Here is a 20012-nt window from a genome sequence, read left to right on the forward strand (position 1 = left end):
AGCCCTACCCTAACCCTAGAATGTTTCTTCTTACATTTTAAAACTTTATTAATCAACAAAATACTGACATTTTTGAACTTCTGTCGTCGCCGACGCCGCAATCTTGCCGATCTTGAGGATTTCTGGGAAATCTGTGCGGGCCGGTGGCGAGCGAAAAGAGAAAAGAAAATAAATAAGACAAAAGACAACAAAAGACTGGAAAAAAAAATGAAAACAGAAATGTTCATATTTTCAAAAATTGAAAAATAAATTGATAAAATTAATAAAAAAAAATTAAAAAACTAAAAATTAAAATTAAAAAAATAATTAAATAAATAAGAAAAATGTAAAAAAAAAACGAAAAAGGAAAACATAATTAAGAATATAAATAAAATATAATAAATAAGTGAAAATAAGAGAAAAATTAAAAAGGTGAAAAATTTATTACAAAAAATTAGTAAAAATAAATAATTGGAAGGTTTCTCTGATTCATTTTAAAAAATTTAAAAAATTAAAATAATGATAATTTAAAAAACTATTAACAAAGAAAAAAATAATTATGAGCATATATACATATACGACGAATAAGAAAAAAATAATATGAGAATAAAATGATTAAAATTTAAAAAAAATTAATGAAAATAAAGAATGAGAAGAAGTTTTGTCTGTTAGAATGTAAGAATGTTTTTCTTACACTTTGAAACTTTATTCATTGACAAAATACTGACATTTATCAACTTCTGTTGTCACGGACGCCGCCATCTTGCCAAAATTATCATTATATTTCATTTATTTTAAAAATTTTGAAAATGTATCAGACAAACCTTCTAATTATTTATTTTTTAATTAATATTTTTTTTTTATCAATTTTTCATTTTTTTATTTTTCTATTATATTCACTGATTTGTTGTATTTTATTTATATTCATAATCATGTTTTCTTTTTTTTTCAAAATGTTCTTATTTGTTTTTCATTTTTTTTAAATATCTAAGTTTTTGTTTTTACATTGTATGTTTTCACATTTTCTACATTGTATGAATTTAAAAATGACTTTTTATTCAAATTAAAAGGTTCAAGTTATTTTAATTTTGATTTCATTTTCCTTTGTTGTTTTTAGAAAAATAGTTTATTTTCTTTTTTTAATTTTGCTGGTCATTTTTTTATGTTTTGAATATTCGGTGAAATATTGTTCAGCTTTATTTCTCACTTGAATTTCTCATTTCAGTTATTTATAATTTTTATATATATTTATTTGTTTTTTATTTTGTATGACTTGTGTTTTCCTTTAATGTTATTTTAATTGTTCTTATTGTGTTGTATTTATATTAGAATTATTTTTCTTTCTTTTATATATACTTTTCTAATATTTTTTGAAATTCATTACTCAGTTTTTGAAATAAATCAGATAAAACTTCTTCCAATTATTTATTTTCTTTAATTGTTTTAAAATGTTCTTGTCTTTTAATTCTTATTTTATTTTTTATTTTTTATCATATATTTATTTATATTCATCATATTTTTTTTCTTTCTCAATATTTTTTAAATTATTATGATTATTTATTTTATTTTGAAATTTTGGAAAATGAATCAAAAAAACCTAATTATTTATTTTTACTATTTATTTTTAATAAAATTTTCATCTTTTTTTATTGTTCTATTATTTTTACTTATTTATTGTATTTCATTTATATTCCAAACTATGTTTTTCTTTTCAACTTTTCTTTGAATTTTTTCTCGTTTATCTTTAAATTTTTGTAAATATCTAAGTTTTGTTTTGATTGTTTTTCTTATTTTTTCCTTTCTTTTTCTTGCTTAGTTTTTTTCACTTGATTTTTTTTTCCCAATATTGTTTCTTTTATAGTTCTTTTTTGTGTTTTTCCTTAATTTTTCTTTTCACTTGATTTTTTAAAATATTGTATTTTCTTTTTATTTCTTTTTTTGTTATTTTATTAGCTTTTTCTCACTTGATTTTTCTTAAATATTGTATTTTTTCAAGTTCTATTTTGTCATTTTTTTAGTTTTTTTTCACTTTTAATTGCTTTTTATTATTTGTTTTACTTTTTTTTACTTGATTTTTTTCCAATATTGTAGTTCCTTTTTTAGTTCTTTTTGGTCTTTTTTTGTAGTTTTTTGTTTCACTTGATTTTTTTTAAAAATATTGCATTTTCTTTTTTGTCTTTATTGTCTTTTTTTTACTTTCATTTTTCATTTGATTTTTTTTAAATATTGTATTTTCTTTTTTAGTACTTTTTTGTCTTTTTTTTACTTTTATTTTTCATTTGATTTTTTTTAAATATTGTATTTTCTTTTTTAGTACTTTTTTGTCAATTTTTTAAATTTTCTTATCGCTTGATTTTTTTTGAATATTGTATTTTCTTTTTTATTTATTTTTGACATTTTTTTAGTTTATTTTACTTGATTTTGTCTTTCAATTTTTTTCATTTTTTTCTATTTTTTCCTCTATACTTATTTATTTTTCATCAATTTACAATCATTTTCCCCCTTTTTTATTTTTCTATTGTATTCCACTTACACACCAAATTATTTGTCTTTCTTTTTAAAATTTTTTTTCGAATTTTTTTCATTTATTTTAAATTTTTTTTTTTTTTCGAAACAGAACTATGCGAAGCTTCTTCCTCATTGTTCCCCGGCATTGTTCACCCGTCCCGACCTTTTCAAGTCGGCGAGGCGCGGCCGCCGCTCTCTTTGCGTAACGCCGTTAATTAACCCCCGATCGGAATGTTTTCTTCTCCTCTTGTTCAAAGAACAATGTTCCGGGGGAACAAAAGAAGCAGGCGCGTCTCTTGGGCAAGGCATCTTCGCCATCCGCCGCGCCCGGATTCTTACAAAAAGGGAACGAGTTCCACTCCGGTCCTGACTTTCTGCGATTCTACGACGCCCGACGATGAAGTTCCTGACGCTCCTCGCGCTCCTTGCTTTCTCCGCCACAGGTTCGCTCTTTTTTTAAAATTTTTAATTTTTTTTTTTAACATTTTATGATTTTTTTGGATGTACTTCCTTATATTTATATTTATTTAGAATTTTCTTAATTTAAGTTTTAATTTTTTTCTGAATGTATTTTCAAACTACTCACTTTATTTACTTTCAATTACTTTATTTTTTTTAGTTCTAAATGGAATTAGAAATTTCAAATTTCAAAAGAAAATCGAATGAAAATGAAAAAGAAATCGATTGAAAAAAAGGGTTTTAAATTTAAAATTAAAATTCTTTTTTTTCCAGGACAAAAAAAAAGTTGTTTTTGTCTTTGTTGTTGTTTTTTTTTAAGTTTTAAAATGAATTCAAAACATCAAAACATACAAATCAACTTCAAAAGAAAATCGAATGAAAATGAAAAAGAAATCATTAAAAAAAAAGGTTTCAATTTGAAACTTTAAATTAAAATTGTGTTTTTTTCCATGATTAAAAAAAAAACTTTTTGTATTCATTGTTGTTTTTTTTTTTTAATGGATTTTTCAACAAGGGCCTTGGACAAAAATAACGTTTTTTTTTTATTTTTTTTTTTTTTTACCAATTACAGGAAACGATTGGATCCTAGCTTTTGAATTTTTTTGCAATTTCACATCTGAAAAGAATTTTTTTTTAATTTAAATTTTAAACTAATTCAAATTTTGAAAAGTTAAAAGCAAAAATGTAAAATGTAAAAAATTAAAAAGAAAAAACGTAAAAAATAAAAACCTAAAAAGGAAAAATTAAAAAAAGAAAAGAAGTACCAAAGTAAAAAAGTTAAAAGCAAAAATGTCAAAAAATTAAAATAAGAAAAGTTAAAAAATTAAAAAGTTTAACGGGAAAAAGGAAAATGTAAAAATTTAAAAATGTAGAAATTACAAATGTAAAGACGTGCCAAAGGAAAAATGTTAAAAGCAAAAATGTAAAAAATTTAAAGTAAGAAAAGTAAAAAAGTAAAAAAGTTAAACGGGAAAAAGGAAAATGTAAAAAATTTAAAATAAGAAAAGTTAAAAAGTTTAAAAAAAAGTTAAAAGGAAAAAAGGGAAAAGTGAAAATGTAAAAATTTAAAAACTTAGAAAGTACAAAAGTTAAGATGTACCAAAGTAAAAAAGTTAAAAGCAAAAATGTAAAAAATTTAAAGTAAGAAAAGGAAAAAAGGAAAAAAGTTAAAAGGGAAAAAGGAAAATGTAAAAATTTAAAAACGTAGAAATTACAAACGTAAAGAAGTACCTAAATAAAAAAGTTAAAAGCAAAAATGTAACAAAAACAAGTAAAACAGCAAAAAAGGAAAAGAAGGAAAAAGTACAAATTAAAAAAGTAAAAAGTAAAAACTAAAGTGTTGTTGTTGTTGTTGTTGTTGTTGTTGTTGCAGCGGCGGCGTTCTACCAGCGCTCCTGCAAACGCTGCAACGACCCAAACGACCTGGACTGCGAGCTGGAGGACCAGGTGGTTTGCCCCTGGGGCAAGATGTGCCTGACGGCCTCCGCCATTTGTAAGCAAACAAACAAAAACAAACAAACAAACAAACAAGCGGCCTCCCGCTAGCTTCCGCCGCTAACGCTAGCTTGTTTTCAGTGGAGATTGACGGAACCCAGAAGACCCGGATCTTTAAGGACTGCGTGGGGGCGGACCTGTGCCCGTCCACGGGGCAACGCCAGATCTCCGGCGGCGTGGGCGACGCCTACGCGCTGGCCAACGTCTACTGTTGCCAGGGCAATGGCTGCAACGACGAGGAGCTGCCCTGTGAGTCACCAGCATCGTTACGCTGCATTAATTTTTTTTTACATTTTATTTATTTATTTTATTTGTTATATTACTTATTATTGTATTTTGTCTATTTTTATTTGTATTTTTTTTAGTTTTTATTTTAATTTTTTTACTATTATAGAAAAGTTTTAACATTATAAATAACAGTAAGTTGCAAAAGAAAAAAAAAAAAAAATTATGAATCGTAAATAAATTAAAGGTAAATTATGAAGGTAAAGATGATTTTTTTAAACATGGTTAAAAATCGTAGATCTTTATTTTACCTATTTAATAACATATTACGTCACTATTTATTTTCTATATTTAATTTAAAAACAAAAAGTTAAAAAAAGTAAAAAATGAAGAAGTAGAAATATAAAAAAAATTTAAAATAAAAACGTTCAAACCAAAAAAGTAAAAAAAAATTAAAAAGTAACAGGTGAGAAAGTAAAAAAAGTACAAAAATAAAAATTGACTTTTTATTTACCGTTATATTTTCATGTATTATTTTCTCATTCTGGTAATTATTTTTTTTTGACCATTTATATTATTGAGGTACCAAAATAAAAGCATTTAAAGCACTAATACACTTCATAGATATAACTTCTTATTCTGACTTTTCCACTGTATATTTTTATTATTATTAAATTTATTTATTTATTGCATTAATTATTATTTTTATTAAAACAATTTTGGATCGTTTTTCAGAATGAACTTTAATAACAGATAAGTTTTTTATTGAAATCTTAAAGAAAAACCAAAAAAAAAAAAAAAAAAAAAAATATATATATATATATACATATACATATATATACATATACATGCTGGTATAGCATTAGCGTAGCATCAAGCTAACCTCCCGGTCTGGTTTCAGTCCCTGAGTTTTCGAGCCACGAGCCGAACCGCCGCATCTGCTCCAGCTGCGAGGGCGAGGACTGCCTGGAGGTGGAATGCCGCGGCGACGAGGACACCTGCTTCACGGGCCAGCGTGAGTTCGCTAGCCCGCTAGCCCGCTAGCCCGCTAGCTGCTAGCTGCTTGAACACTTCTTCACTCAGATTAAAATAATAGTTTTTCTTTCGATTACTGCTTCATTGTAACTCCTAACTTTAATTTATTTTGGTCATTTGTTTTAGTTATTTATTCATTTTTTTTAATTTAATTAAATTAGTAACTTTGGCCTCTGTATTTTTTTTTCATTTTTATTTATTTATTTGTTTATTTATTTATTTATTTATTTATTTATATTTACATTACAAATTCGGTTATTCAGTTTCACTACCGTTTACTAGTATTTGATTTATTTTTTCGACATTTTATGTTTATTTTATATATTTTACTTTATTTTTATCTATTCATTTCTTTTATTTTTTTTAAGACATTTTGTATATATTTTAATTCTTTTTATTTTTTTTTTATCTATTCGTTTTTATTTAGTTTTCAGACATTTTAAATTTATTTTAATTATTTTAATTTATTTTTTTTATCCATTCCTTTTTATTTAGTTTTTGGACATTTTATATTTATTTTATTTACTTTATTTTTAATGTATTCATTTGCTCATTTTTTAGACATTTTATTTTTATTTTAATGTTTTTTTTATCTATTCATTTCTTTTGTTATTTTGTATTTTTTTCATTTATTTTACGTTATATTTTAATATATTTATTTTTTTATATATATTGTTTGGCATTTTATGTTTATTTTATTTATTTTAAAATATTTTTTATCGATTCAATTTTTTTTATTTTTTTTTTAGAAATTTTGTATTTATTTTATTTATTTTAATTTATTTTTTATCTATTTGGTTTTACATATATTTTTAGACATTTTATATTTATTTTTTTCATTTTACTTTCTTTTTATTTTTTCATTTTTATTTATTTTTTAGTCATTTTGTATTTTATTTTTTTCAATTCGTTTATTTAACTCTTCATTTTTATTTATTATTACAATATTTTATTTATAGAATTTTATTTTATATTTAATTATTAATTTAATTTAATTATTTCTGTTAATTCAATTTATTTTATTTGATTTTATTCTTCAACTTTTCTTGGAATTCTCCCTGACAAATAAAGTGTGAACGTGTCGCCCCCCCAGTGCTCGTGCACGGCGAGTACGTGCCCCTGGTGGGCTGCGGCACGGAGGACGTTTGCTCGGCGGCCGCGGCGCTGGAGAGCGTCCCCTTCCTGGAGAAGCTGGGCACCGTGGCCGAGGAGCCCGAGTGCAGCGAGGCGCCCGAGCCGCAAGGTCAGGACGCCATTTTTATCAGCTTCACTAACATCTGTTTTATTGTTGTCATTTATTTTTGAATTTTTTTAATTACAATATTTTTATTTCTTATTTTTATTATTATATTCACTATTTAATTACATTTATTATTTTTATTTGTTCATCATTATGATTATTATTAATGATAATCACGTTTATCAATTTTTCATTATATTTTTATTATTATTTTTATTATTAGCATTATTGTTTTTTTAATCATTATTTTATGATCTTATTATTTTTTATTTGTTTTATTGTTTTATTATTATTTTGATTATTAGCATTATTATTATTGTTATTTTTTCATTTATTTGTTATTTTGTAATTATTTTAAGATTTTATTATTTAATATTAGTTTTTTAATATTCTTATTATTATCATTATCATCATTATTATTATTATTATTATCATTTTTATATTATCTTTATTTATTTATTGTTTTTTAAATATTTTGAGATGGTAATATTTCGTATTAGTTTTTTAATATTCTCATTATTATTATCATTATTTTTTTTTATTTGTTGTTTTTTAATTATTTTAAGATTTTATTATTTAGTCTTATTTTTTAAACATTATTATTATTATCAATAATTATAACAATAATAATGTTTATCCATTTGTTAACATATTATTTATTATTTGTAATATTATTTTTTATTATATTACCCTTTCATTACTTTATTATTATTATTTCTTCTTTCTTTTTTAATCGATACATTTTCTATAATTAATTTTTATTCATATTTTTATCCAATATTTTTTCCACAATGATTTTTACCGTCTTAAATTCTATTTTCCAATCGCTGCTATTATCCTCCATGTTTTGACATTTCCTCACGTTACTTTTCATCCCAAATGTATATTTATACTGTTAATGTTTATTATTGTTGTTTTAACGGGATGCTCCGTGTGTGCAGCACGTCGCTGCCTGATGTGCAACGACACCACCGACTCCACCTGCGCCTCCACCACGGAGATCGAGTGCCCCATGACGGACGACCAGTGCGTCACCGCCACCTTCCTGGGTACAGCCTTTATTATTATTATGATTATTATTATTATTATTTTTTAATTTTTGCTTTTATGACTATTGTTTGATTTATTTTTTCATTTTTTTTATTTGTTTATTTATCTATATTTTTACTTTTTATCCCCTATTTTTATTACTATTGTTATCATTATAGTTTTTTTTTGCTCAGATCCTTGATAATATACATTTTCATATGTAATTTTTTTTCTCTTACTCTCTTATTACTTTTTACTTTATTTATTTATTTATTTATTTATTTATTTATTTATTTATTTATTTATTTATTTATTTATTTATTTATTTATTTTTATTTTGTTTAATCCCTTATTATTATTATTATTATTATTATTATTATTATTATTATTATTATTATCATCATTATTACACTGTATTATTTAAATATTTGTAAATAAATATTAACATTTATGAAACACAATTTAAAATTAATTTTTTAAATTATTTTTTAATTTTTTTCTGTTTTTATTTTATTTTTTATTACTATTATTGTTCTTATAGCCATTATCATATATATATATATATATATATACATATATAATAGTAATTATTATTATTATTATTATTATTATTATTATTATTATTGTTATTATTGTTATTATTATTACTACACTTAATTATTTAAATATTTGTAAACAAAAATGAAGCAGAATTTAAAATTATTCTTTTTATTTTTTTTTTCTGTATTTATTTTATTTTTTAATTACTATTATTGTTCTTATAGCCATTATTATTATTACTATTATTATTATTGTTATTATTATTATTATTATTATTATGTTATTGTTATTATTATTACTACACTTTATTATTTAAATATTTGTAAACAAAAATGAAACATAATTTATAATTTTTTTTTTATTTTTTTATTTTTTCTGTATTTATTTTACTTTTTAATTACTATTATTGTTCTTATTGCCATTATTATTATTATTATTATTAATATTATTATTATTAGTATTAGTATTACTATTCTTAAAATCTTTGAAGCTAGCTCAGCTAAGCCCCGCCCCCTCTCATTCATGTACGTCTTCCTCCCAGGCGGGCGTGTCTACCGCGGCTGCGGCCCGCCGTCCGTCTGCCCGGCCGACCGCCCCGTCGACACCGTGGTGGAGCTGGCCATCGAGTCCGGCGGCACGGCCGGCGGAGCCAACCTTAAGTGTTGCCGCGGCGACAACTGCAACAACGACACGCTGGCCGCGCCGGCGGCGGGGACCAACAACGGGATGTTTTGCAGCATCTGCTTCCCCGGGACGTCCATCTGCAACTTCCTGATCCAGTGCCAGGGCATCGAGGACCGCTGCTTCTCCGCCATCGGTCAGTTAATTTTTTTTTTTTTTTTATTTTGGTCAGGCACAATTTTGGGACAGCCCCCTCAAACAACAAAAAAATACTATATATATATATATATTTTTTTTTTTTTCGTCAGGCACAATTTTGGGGCAGCCCACTAAAAAAAAAAAAAAAAAAAATTTTTTAATCAGGCACAATTTTGGGCAGCCCAGTAAAAAAAAAAAAAATAAATAAATCAGGCGCATTTTTGGGGCAGCCCACTTAAAAAAGCAGCATTTTTTTAAATAAAAAAAAATACAATCAGCTTTTATTTTAGTCAGGCACAATTTTGGGCAGCCCACTAAAAAAAAAGAAAAAAATAATCAGGCACATTTTTGGGGCAGCCCACTAAAAAACAGCATCATTTTTTTTTAAATAAAAACATACAATCAGTGTTTATTTTATTCAGGCACAATTTTGGGGCAGCCCAGTAAAAAACAAAATAATAATCAGGCACAATTTTCTGGCAGCCAATAAAAAAAAAAAACAATAATCAGGCACAATTTTGGGGCAGCCCACTAAAAAAAAAACAAAAAAGTCACAAATTGTTGTAATTTATTTTTTTGTCAGGCATTATTTTGGGGCAGCCCACTCCAAAAATAAATAAATAAATAACAAAAATACTATTGAATTTTATTTTAGTCAGGCACAATTTTGGGGCAGCTCACTCAAAAAAAAAAAAAAAAAATCTTTTTTAATCAGGCATGATTTTGGAGCAGCAAAAAAATCTCTCTTATATTACATGTATTTATTTATTTTTTTTGGTCAGGCATGAAGTTGGCCACTTCCTAATACGTAATACAAAATAAAATAACACGTTTTGTTTTTTTTTCTCCTTTTCCTTCAGGCAACGTGTCGGGCAGCGTGAACACCCTCCTGGGCTGCGCCTCGGCGTCGGTCTGCGAGGCCCCCGGCTCCGCCGCCGCGCCCTTCCTGCTGTCCGACACCGAGCTGATGGAGCCGCTCTCCTGCTGCGAGGGTCTTACCTGCAACGACCCCGACCGCCCCACCGAGGCCCCGCCCACCACCACCATGTCCCCGCCCACTTCCTCCACCTCCTCCTCCTCGGAGGAGGACGACGACAGCGACTTCGGCGACGGCTTCTTCCCGACCTCCGACCCCTTGGAGGACCCCTTCCTCGGGGGCGGGGCCAAGGACGCGGTGGCCCAGCAGATGCTCTTCCTGGTGCAGCAGCTGCTGCTCTACCTGCAGCAGCTGCAGCTCTTCCTGCTGCAGTGTCCCAGCGACCAGCAGCTGCTGCTGCAGCCGCTGCTGCTGCTCTGCCAGCAGCTGCTGGTCTACGTGCAGCTCATGCTCCAGCAGGCGGCGCTGTGGTGAGGGAGAGCCACACAGGAAGTGGCGTCAAATGTCAACGAATAGCACTTCAAATATGGGTTTTCGTGTTTTTATATCGGATGTATAAATGTCTGGATGCGTCGTGACGTGCCGGGCGGATGTTTGTGAGATCTGCTGTGAAGCCCGTGCGCCTGCTATTGGCTAATGCTAGCAGTTTTAGCTCGTTTTCAAACGTATTTAGCAGTTTTTAGCTAATGCTAGCTACATTTATACCAATGTTAGCATATTTTTTTACGAATGCTAGCTACATTTATACCAATGTTGACTAAATTTTTACCAATTTCAGCGAAGTTTAGGTAAGTGTTAGCCATTTTTAGCTAACATTAGCTAAATTTTTTAAATTTCAGCTAATTTTGAAGCATAATTAGCTATTTTTGCTAATGTTAGCTAACCGTTTTACAGTTTAAGCCCATTTTTAACCATAATTAGCAATTTTTAGCTAATGCTAGCAAGGTTTTTGCAATTTCAGCTGAATTTGAACCATAATTAGCCATTTTTTTTAGGTATTTTACCAAAGTTTGAACTTTTTTTAGCTAGCATTAGCAAATTTTGTAACTAATTTTAGCTAACATTGGAACATAATCAGCCATTTGTAACACATTTTTGCTAACTTTTTGACATTTTTAGCTAAATTTAGACCATGAGTAGCTGTTGTTAGCTAACATTAGCCAAAATTAGCTTCACTGCAGCCCAATTATGTTCAATTTAGCAACATGTTAGCGGTTGCTAGCTATAGCAACTACGCTAACCTACACAGCATGCCGCGCGCGTCACAATGCTAAGCTAGCCTCATGCGCTCTGTTATTTATTATTCGCTCGGGGAGTTAGCGCTGTTAGCATGTTAGCCTCGCTCTGATTTCAACTCAATAAAGCTCGTCTGCATAACAAGCCCCGCCTCCTCTGTCTCTGCATCACGTAGCAACAGGAAGTACGGCCACAAACAGCTGTTTGGACATCGGATGTATAAATGTCCGGATGTGTCGTGACGTGCCGGGCGGATGTTTGTGAGATCTGCTGTGAAGCCCGTGCACCTGCTATTGGCTAATGCTAGCAGCTTTAGCTCGTTTTCAAACGGATTTAGCAGTTTTTAGCTAATGCTAGCTACATTTATACCAATGCTAGCTAAAGTTTAACAAAGGTAGCTTGATTTTTACCAACGCTAGCTAAATTTTTGACGAATGTTAGCAATTTTTTTACCAAGCTTAGCCAATTATAGGTAAGTCTTAGCCATTTTTAGCTAACGTTAGCTAAGTTTTTTAAATTTCAGCTAATTTTGAAGCATAGTTAGCTATTTTTGGTAATGCTAGCTTAATTTTTACCCATGCTAGCTACATTTTTAACAATGTTAGCCATTTTTTTTTACCAATTTCAGCTAATTATAGGTGTTAGCCATTGTTAGCTAACATTAGCTAACTTTTTTAAAATTCAGCTAATTTTAAAGCATAATTAGCTATTTTTGCTAACGTTAGCTAACTTTATTACAGTTTAAGCTCGTTTTTACCACAAATCAGCCATTTTTAGCTAATGCTAGCTACATTTTTACACATGCTAGCTACATTTTTAACAATGTTAGCAAATTTTTTTTACCAATTTTGGCGAATTTTAGGCAAATGTTTGTAATTTTTAGTAGGGATGTGCGATACCACTTTTTTTCAGACCGATACCAAGTACGAGTACTTCATCTTCAGTACTCACCGATACCGATACTTGCATACCGATACTTTATATACATAAAATGTAAAATAATGCAATGAGATTATTTTTGAAAATGAATTTTATTTCCAATAAAAAGGCAGCCCAGCCACTACGTTTAAGTCCAAAATAATAGTCTGAAAAATAAAACAAGCAACTCTGAGTTTGCACTTATTTAAATGAAATTAAGTGCAAGATAAAACAGTTTTCTCTGAGTTTTACACTTTACATAAACTAAGGTTTTTAAATGTACTAATTTTAATGATTTTTTTATGAACTAAAGTCAAAGATAGAAAAACCCCTGAGTTTAAAGAGTTGCTCGTGTTATTTGTGCTGCTCTCGGATCTCTGCTCTTCAGTTTCTCGGTCTTCTGCAGAGTTTGCCGTCGAGTTGCTGCCGGAGTTTTCTTTTTTCCAGCACAACAGCGTCAGACTCTCGTCCACAAGCTTCGCCCTGAGGTGTTTAAACAAATTACTAGTGGTACATGAACAACATCGCGCACCTCCTTTAGCAATTTTAGCATTGCAGAGTTAGCATTCTGCAAAGCTCGGCTCGTTTTCACTTGTATAAAAGAATTTCCACACCGGCGGAGTTTTGGTGAGACGAGCAGCCGTTCTGGATTCATCCTGTTGTCTCTGCTCTGGATGAGACTCATGGAGAAGTCAACCCGCTGCAGTGTAGCCCTGCGCCTGTCAGCGCTCCAGAGAGGAGCTTCTTCCTCCTTCATGTTTGTCGGCAGCTTGCATCCCATTTGGTTGCACTACCGCCAACTGCTGGTGAGGAGGGCTTACTACGCGTGGGGTTTTCTTGCCGTGAGTATCGGCGGCTGGCATCGGTAGCCTTCACGAGTACCCGATACCTTGAAATAAGGCCAGTATCGGCCCGATACCGATACCTGGTATCGGTACTCGCACATCCCTAATTTTTAGCTAATGTTAGCTAACTTTTTTCAATTTCAGCTAATTTTGAACCATAATCAGCTATTTTTGCTAACGTTATCTAACCTTTTTACACTTTAAGCTCATTTTCAAACATAATTAGCAATTTTTAGTTTATGCTAGCTACATTTTTACCAAAGGTAGCTACATTTTTACCCATCCTAGCTACATTTTTAACAATGTTAGCAAATTTTTTATCAATTTCGGCTAATTTTAGGTAAGTGTTAACCATTTTTAGCTAACGTGAGCTAAGTTTTTTAAATTTCAGCTAATTTTGAACCATAAATAGCTATTTTTGCTAACGTTAGCTAAACTTTTTACAGTTTATAAGCTCATTTTTACCATAATTAGCAATTTTTAGCTAATGCTAGCTACAATTTTACCAATGCTAGCTAAACTGTTAGAAATATTAGCTACATTTTACCAATTTTAGCTAAACATTTTACCAAGTTTAGCTAATAATAAGGTAAGTGTTAGCCATTTTTAGCTAACATTAGCTCACTTTTTCAAAATTTCAGCTAATTTTGAAGCATAATTAGCTATTTTAGCTAACGTTAGCTAACCTTTTCACAGTTTCAGCTCATTTTTAAAAATAAATAGAAATTTTTAGCTAATGCTAGCCACATTTTTACCAATTTCAGCTAATTATAGCTAAGTGTTAGCCATTGTTAGCTAACATTAGCTAACTTTTTTTTTTTAATTTCAGCTAACCTTGAACCATAATTAGCTCTTCTTGCGAATTTCGAAACCAGCTAAACGCTCATGCTAGCATGAGCATGCTGCGCTAGCATGCTAACGACGCAAAAACACTCTCGATTCTCAATGTTTTTATTGAAAAAAAAACATCCTGTATAAAAAAAAGCACAATAAACAGCACTAGCGCTGGCGGCGAGCGTCACAGCTCGTCCTTCTTCTTCTTCTTGAGGATGAGCCGCCGCACCATGGCGGCCACGGCGCCGCGCAGCTCCTCCACGGGGACGCGGGGCCCCGCCGCCCGGACCACGCGGCCGTCCTCGTCCACCAGGTACTTCCAGAAGTTCCAGTCGGGCTCCGAGCCGGACGCCTCTGGAAAGAGGGGGGGGGGGCGGGGCCAGGAGGAGAGAGGAGGGGGCGGGGCCAGGAGGAGGGAGGGAGGGAGGGAGGGGGGGGGGGGCGGGGACAGGAGGAGGGAGGGAGGGAGGAGGAGGAGGGGGCGGGGTCAGGAGGAGGGAGGGAGGGAGGAGGAGGGGGCGGGGTCAGGAGGAAGGAGGGAGGAGGGGGCGGGGCCAGGAGGGAGGAGGGGGCGGGGTCAGTGGAATGAGAGGGAGGGGACAGGAATGATGAAGGGGCGGTGTCAGGAGGAAAGAGGGGAGGGTCAGGAGGGAGGAGGGCGGAGCCATGGGGAGAAGGGGCGGGGTCAAGAGAGGATTAGAGGGCAGGGCCAGGAGGGGAGGGGTCAGTAAAGAGGAGGAGGAGCCAAGGGAGGAGGGGGCGGGGTCAGGAGGGAGGAGGGGGTGGAGACAAGAGGGAGGAGGCGGAGTCAGGATCGCAAATAGCAGAGGTTAAGATTTAGCATGGCTAACGCTAGTAGCAAACAGCTATCTATGCTAGTCTTGATCGCCCCCTTTAGCCTGCTGCAAGCTCTGCTCGCTCTCTTTAGCATCTTGCCACCCTTGCTAACTCCTTGCTCGCCTTGCTAGCACTCTTGCTAGCCTTGCTATCCCACCATGCTAGCCTTGCTAACATCTTGCTAACCTTGTTATCTCTTTGCTAGCCCTGTTATTTAATTGCTAACCCATTAGCTAGCCATGCTAGCCTTGCTAACCCCTTGCTAGTCTTGCTGTCTCCTTGCTAGCCTTGTTATCTCCTTGCTAACCCCTTAGCTAGCCCCTTGCTAGCCTTGCTATTCCCTTGCTAACCCATTGCTAGCCACCTTGCTAGCCTTGCTAACCCCTTGCTAGCCTCGCTAACATCTTGCTAACCTTGTTATCTCCTTGCTAGCCCTGTTATCTAATTGCTAACCCCTTGCTAGCCTGGCTAACCCCTTGCTAGCCTTGCTATCTTCTTGCTAGCACTCTTGCTAGCCTTGCTAACATCTTGCTATCCTTATCTCCTTGCTAGCCCTGTTATCTAATTGCTAACCCATTAGCTAGCCTTGGTAGCCTTGCTAACCCCTTGCTAGCCTTTCTATCTTCTTGCTAGCCTTGCTAACATCTTGCTAACCTTGTTATCTCCTTGCTAGCCCTGTTATCTAATTGCTAACCCCTTGCTAGCCTTGCTAACACTCTTGCTAGCCTTGCTATCCCACCATGCTAGCTTGGCTAACCCCTTGCTAGCCTTGCTAACATCTTGCTAACCTTATCTCCTTGCTAGCCCTGCTATCTAATTGCTAATCCGTTAGCTAGCCTTGCTAGCCCCTTGCTAGCCTTGCTATCTTCTTGCTAGCACTCTTGCTAGCCTTGCTAACCCTTTGCTAGCCTTGTTATCCCACCATGCTAGCCTGGCTAACCCCTTGCTAGCCTTGCCAACCCCTTGCTAGCCTTTCTATCTTCTTGCTAGCCTTGCTAGCACTCTTGCTAGCCTTGCTAAACCCTTCCTAGCCTTACTAGCAGTCTTGCTAGCCTTGCTATCCCAACCATGCCAGCCTTGCTAACGACTTGTTGGCCTTGCTATGTTCTTGCTAGCACTCTTGCTAGCCTTGTTAACCCCTTGCTAGCCTTGCTATCCCACCATGCTAGCCTTGTAAAGCCTTGCTAGCCTTGCTATCTTCTTACTAGCACTCTTGCTAGCCTTGTTAACACCTTGCTAGCCTTGCTATCCCACCATGCTAGCCTTGCTAACCCTTTGCTCGCCTTGCTATCTTCTCGCTAGCACTCTTGTTAGCCTGGCTAACCCCTTGCTAGCCTGGCTATCTCCTTGCTAACCCCTTAGCTAGCCCCCTAGCTAGCGCCCTCACCCGCCAGGTACTTGTAGAGGTTGTTGGCTCCACTCCCCGCCACGGCGATCTTGCTGAAGATGGGGAAGGAGGCGCCGTAGGTCTGCCGGGCGAAGGCGTCGATCTCGCGGTCGCTGCCTGGCTCCTGGGCGCCGAACTGGTTGCAGGGGAAGGCCAGCACGCTGAAGTGGGCGGGGCCAAAGTCCCGCTGCAGCTGCTGCAGGCCGCGGTAGTGCGCGTCGGTGTAGCCGCACTCGCTAGCCACGTTCACCACCAGGGAGACCTGCGAGGGAGTTAGCGTGCTAGCGTTAGCATTGATTAGCATGCTAACTTCACATAATTACAGGTTTTTTAAGCTAGCTTAGCTTAGATTGAGCTTAAAAGCTCTTTAAAGCAGCTGGTAGCATGTTAGCTTGGCGTAGTTTTTTGCATTTATTTACTTATTAGCATATTAGCTTAGCATGATAGTAGATATATACATGCTAGCATATTTTATTTATAACTTTTAGCATGTTAGCTTACCATAAAGTCACCAATTGGCATATTAATTGAGCTGTTAGCCTGTTAGCTTAGCGTACTAATTAGCATGTTTTAGTTATTAGCATGTTAGCTTAGCATTATGGCGCCTGTACACATGTTAGCATATGTTACTCATGACTTTTAGCATGTTAGCTTACCATAAACTCACCAATTAGCATATTAATTAAGCTGTTAGTCTGTTAGCATAGTGTACTAATTAGCATATTTTAGTTATTAGTATGTTAGCTTAGAATTATGGAACCTGTACACGTTAGCATATCTTACTCATAACTTTTAACATGTTAGCTTACCATAAAGTCACCAATTAGCATATTGATTAAGCTGTTAGCCTGTTAGCTTAGTGTACTAATTAGCATGTTTTAGTTATTAGCATGTTAGCTTAGCACTATGGCGCCTGTACACATGTTAGCATATCTTATGTTAGCTTAACATATGCGAAATTAGCATATTACTAAAGGTCTTTAGCATGTTAGCTTAGCATAACACCAGTTTTTAGCAGGTTAGCTTAGCATAATGCAGGCCAGCTTAGCATAATAACAGTTATTAGCATGTTAGCTTAGCATAACATGGCATAATTTACATATCACAGATGCTTTTAGCATGTTAGCTTAGCATAATAACAGTGATTAGCATGGTAGCTTAGCATATTATGTGAAATTAGCCTATCACAGATGTTTTTAGCATGTTAGCTTAGCATAATTCAGGCTCGCTTCATGTAATATGACAAATTAGCATCATACAAAAGGTTCTAACATGTTAGCTTAGCATAATAATAGTGATTAGCATGGTAGCTTAGCATAGTATGTAAAATTAGCCTGTCAAAGATGTTTTTAGCATGTTAGCTTAGCATAACTTTAAAAGAACAGCATACTGAAGAAGTTTTTAGCATGTTAGCTTAGCATAATAACAGTTATTGGCATTTTAGCTTAGCATAATAACGGTTTTTAGCATGTTAGCTTAGCATACAATTAAAAATTAGCACTTTAAAGCAGTTTTAGCATGTTAGCTTAGCATAGCGTGTCACAATTAGTAAATGAAAGAAGTTGTTAGCATGTTAGCTCAGTCTCCATTCACCAGTGTTTGTTAGCCGTTAGCATCTCCGTTAGCCTCCAATCCACCCGGGTCGTTGGCCATCAGGCTAACGCTAGCCGCCGTCACCAGGAGGGAGACCTGGGGAGGGGGGGGGGTGTTAGCATGCTAAAGTTAGCATCGGCATGACGATAGCATCCATCGGGGTGTTAGCCTAGCATAATGAAACCACTGTTAGCAATGTTAGCACAGCATGTTACACTTTACATCATCAGAACACATGCTAGCATGCCAGCTTAGCACTCTAACACCATTGTTAGCATGTTAGCTTAGCATAATTAAACTGAAAACCACAACTGAAACAGCGGTTAGTATGTTAGCTTAGCGCAACGTCGCTGATGACATCATCAAAACCGTCTGTTAGCTTGTTAGCTCCATTCGCCAGTGCACTTAGCCGTTAGCATCTCCATTAGCCTCCATTCTAACTGTTAGCATCCCTTTAGCCTCCATTCAAATTGTTAGCATCTCCATTCAAATCGTTAGCATCTCCATTAGCCCCCATTCAAAACGTTAGCATCTCCATTAGCCTCCATTCAAACTGTTAGCATCTCCGTTAGCCTCCATTCAAACTGTTAGCATCCCCAATCATACTGTTAGCATCGCTATTAGCCTCCATTCAAAACGTTAGCATCTCCATTAGCCTCCATTCAAACTGTTAGCATCTCCATTCAAAATGTTAGCATCTCCATTAGCCTCCATTCAAAATGTTAGCATCTCCATTAGCCTCCATTCAAACTGTTAGCATCTCCATTCAAAATGTTAGCATCTCCATTAGCCTCCATTCATATTGTTAGCATCTCCATTAGCCTCCATTCATATTGTTAGCATCTCCATTAGCCTCCATTCTAACTGTTAGCATCTCCATTAGCCTCCATTCTAACTGTTAGCATCTCCATTAGCCTCCATTCATATTGTTAGCATCTCCATTAGCCTCCATTCTAACTGTTAGCATCTCCATTAGCTTCCATTCAATATGTTAGCATCTCCATTAGCCTCCATTCAGAACGTCAGCTCCTCCGGGAGTACCGGGCCGCTCTCGCCACGTCGGCCGCCTCCCCCCCCCCCCTCTCTGGTCTCACCGAGCCGCGGTACTTCTCCAGCGACACGAGCTTCCCGCGGCTGTTCACCGCCCGGAAGCTGTAGGCGTCGCGGCCGCGGCCGAGCGCGCCGAGCGCGGCGTGGAGCAGCAGGAGAGTCCCGAGGATGAGAGAGACGCCGGAGGAGGCCGGGCGCCGCCGCGGGAGCCGGCCGGGCCGGAGCATCGTTCACCCGGCGGAGAAGACGAGACGAGACCCCGGGAGGAGGGAGAGGAGGACCGGAGGCTGGAGGAGGAGGAAGGAGGAGCGGGGGACCTTCACAATAAAAGCACCCGCTGGGAAAATGAAGAACCGGACTGTTTTGTTTGTAGAATTTACAACTGCTCGACTTTTATTGTGAAATCCTCACTTTCAAATAAAAAAAAAAGGTCTATTTTTTCACAATAAATATATATAATAATAAATACAAATCTAGAAAAAGATTAAAATATAAATAAAATAATTAAAATATAATAAGTAACACACAAATTGTGCAAATATTATTATTATTATTATTATTATTATTATTATTTCTAATTGATTTCAACATGATTGAGGAAATAAATAAATAAATAAATACAAATCTAGAAAAAAATAAACAAAAATAACAAGCAGAACTGATAAATTTGTAATAATAATAATAATAATAATAATAATAATAAAAATAATAATAAAAATAATAATAATAATAATAATAAAATATATAGAAGAAAAGTTAAAATATTTTTTCAAACAAATAAACAAATTACTCAATAAACAAAAAAAATGACAAAATAACCCACTAAAACAAAATAATAAAAAAAAATCTATGTCAAATTTATCACAATAAAACAAGTAATTAATTGCATAACTACTAACATTTTTATATTGTTTTGTGTCATTGACAAAGCAAACATAAACATAAATACAAAAAATAAATAATCGCAATAAATATGTATAAAAAAAATAAGGAAAAAATATACAATGTGCATAATAAAATTAAAAGTATAATAAGAACTGATTTAACGTATGAAGAAATTAATCACACAAATAAAATGAAATGACATCACATCAAACAAATCAATGA

General features: G+C 33.8%; 2 protein-coding genes across 3 annotated transcripts; one reads left to right on the top strand and one right to left on the bottom strand.

Annotated features, from left to right (window-relative positions):
• The first annotated feature begins 2803 nt into the window (after positions 1 to 2803).
• Positions 2804 to 11579, top strand: LOC115385272 (urokinase plasminogen activator surface receptor-like). Of its 2 annotated transcripts, XM_030087249.1 has the most exons (9): positions 2804 to 2930; positions 4319 to 4438; positions 4522 to 4689; positions 5567 to 5680; positions 6794 to 6943; positions 7882 to 7989; positions 9051 to 9326; positions 10189 to 10570; positions 10631 to 11579. In XM_030087249.1, the coding sequence occupies exons 1-9, from the start codon at positions 2885 to 2887 to the stop codon at positions 10677 to 10679; spliced, it is 1413 nt and encodes a 470-aa protein (XP_029943109.1). In that variant the 5' UTR covers positions 2804 to 2884; the 3' UTR covers positions 10680 to 11579. The 2 variants fall into 2 exon arrangements, with proteins under 2 accessions (XP_029943109.1, XP_029943108.1); XM_030087248.1 differs by having other exon boundaries at positions 10189 to 11579.
• A 2569-nt stretch (positions 11580 to 14148) lies between these two features.
• On the bottom strand, positions 14149 to 19190 carry gpx7 (glutathione peroxidase 7). The gene is made up of 3 exons (XM_030087238.1): positions 18950 to 19190; positions 16263 to 16524; positions 14149 to 14392 (listed from the first exon to the last, which is right to left on the bottom strand). The coding sequence occupies exons 1-3, from the start codon at positions 19130 to 19132 to the stop codon at positions 14223 to 14225; spliced, it is 615 nt and encodes a 204-aa protein (XP_029943098.1). The 5' UTR covers positions 19133 to 19190; the 3' UTR covers positions 14149 to 14222.
• Positions 19191 to 20012: the final 822 nt, after the last annotated feature.

The sequence above is a fragment of the Salarias fasciatus genome, unplaced genomic scaffold (genome assembly GCF_902148845.1).
Source record: "Salarias fasciatus unplaced genomic scaffold, fSalaFa1.1, whole genome shotgun sequence".
Lineage (NCBI taxonomy): Eukaryota > Metazoa > Chordata > Actinopteri > Blenniiformes > Blenniidae > Salarias > Salarias fasciatus.